Below are 1,179 nucleotides of genomic sequence, written 5' to 3'. Positions count from 1 at the left end.
CAAATGTCTGGCTCCGCCTCTGCATTACAGCATCTAGTTATGATTAAAATACATTTGTGAGAAAAATGACTCCTTAAACCCAAATTAATGTGATAAGAACTACTTAAAATAGCAGATGGAACTCTAGAAAAAAGGTTTCTGAGGAGAAGGCTTTCATTTTAGTCTGTCTGACCCCAGTGCCATCCGTTAACACGGAGGAGGCGGGGTTTATGATCTACAATGCAGCTAGCATAACGGGGAGCTGTCAGGCCGCCCACATTTTCTACAGTCATTGGTCCACGCTCTTGGCCTGCGCACCTGCAATTATTCCACTCACCTGCTGCGCAGGGCGGCGGCTCTGTGTTACTTATCGCTGGATCGTGGCGCTCGTGTTTCTGTGGATGTCTAGTTTGTGTTCTCTTCCCGTGTACAGACCCTACTGGACGCTTCCCTATTTCCCCTTGTCTTTGACGTGAGTTTGGATATTCGTATGTGGACGTCGTGTATCGTACAAAAGAGAACGTGTGAGGGACTGGCGATTGAGAAGAGGAGTTTTGGACGTGTTCATTTTCCCCTGGATTCCCGGGAGCACTAATTGCCCTGCACGGTTGTTTATAGCGCCTGGTGACACTGTAAATAAACTCTCTTTAATTAAAACCTTAGTTCTGCGCTAGAGTCCACTCGTTCACCTTGACAGGATCAGAAATTACAATTTCTTTCAGTTTCTATTCTTGGTCATGGATAGTTTTGTGCGAAACAAACTGACTAAATGGAAACTAAGTGACTGGATTGAGGCATTTGAAGGTAAATTATTACTGTGCATCAGTGATGGGTACAGATATTGATACATATACGTTTTGTTAACTCTGAAAAATAATACCTATTAATACACATTTTCATATTTACTACACAAAATGTGCAAGAGAAGATGTCCTAAGACTGGAAAGTGATACTTGCTTAAAATAAAAGGGAATTAAATGTGTTCAAATCATACATCAATGCAGAACTCCTTTAAAAAACTGTTTCTGAAGTAATTTTATAAATAATCGTTATTTCTGCTATTTAACTTTATTACAGCTCAAGAAATTGATAAGGAAAGTCTGTATCTTCTCAATGATCAGGAAATTGATCAATTGATCACAAAAGCTGGACCTAGAGTAAAATTCAAGGATAAACTAAAGCTGTTAAAGGTAATTAAAT

General features: G+C 39.7%; 1 protein-coding gene across 1 annotated transcript; it reads left to right on the top strand.

Annotated features, from left to right (window-relative positions):
• Positions 1-226: 226 nt before the first annotated feature.
• LOC106633038 lies at positions 227-1,169 on the top strand (the record flags this gene model as incomplete). The annotated part of the gene is given in 2 exon segments (XM_014331804.2): positions 227-783; positions 1,057-1,169. Coding segments are annotated over 2 exon segments (180 nt in total), but the record flags the coding sequence as incomplete, so codon positions are not given.
• Positions 1,170-1,179: the final 10 nt, after the last annotated feature.

Source organism: Haplochromis burtoni, unplaced genomic scaffold, assembly GCF_018398535.1.
Source record: "Haplochromis burtoni strain Fernald_Lab_line unplaced genomic scaffold, NCSU_Asbu1 Contig_6707, whole genome shotgun sequence".
NCBI lineage: Eukaryota > Metazoa > Chordata > Actinopteri > Cichliformes > Cichlidae > Haplochromis > Haplochromis burtoni.
The sequence above is the reverse complement of the archived record's forward strand: the minus strand, read 5'-3'. Positions and strand labels throughout refer to the sequence as shown.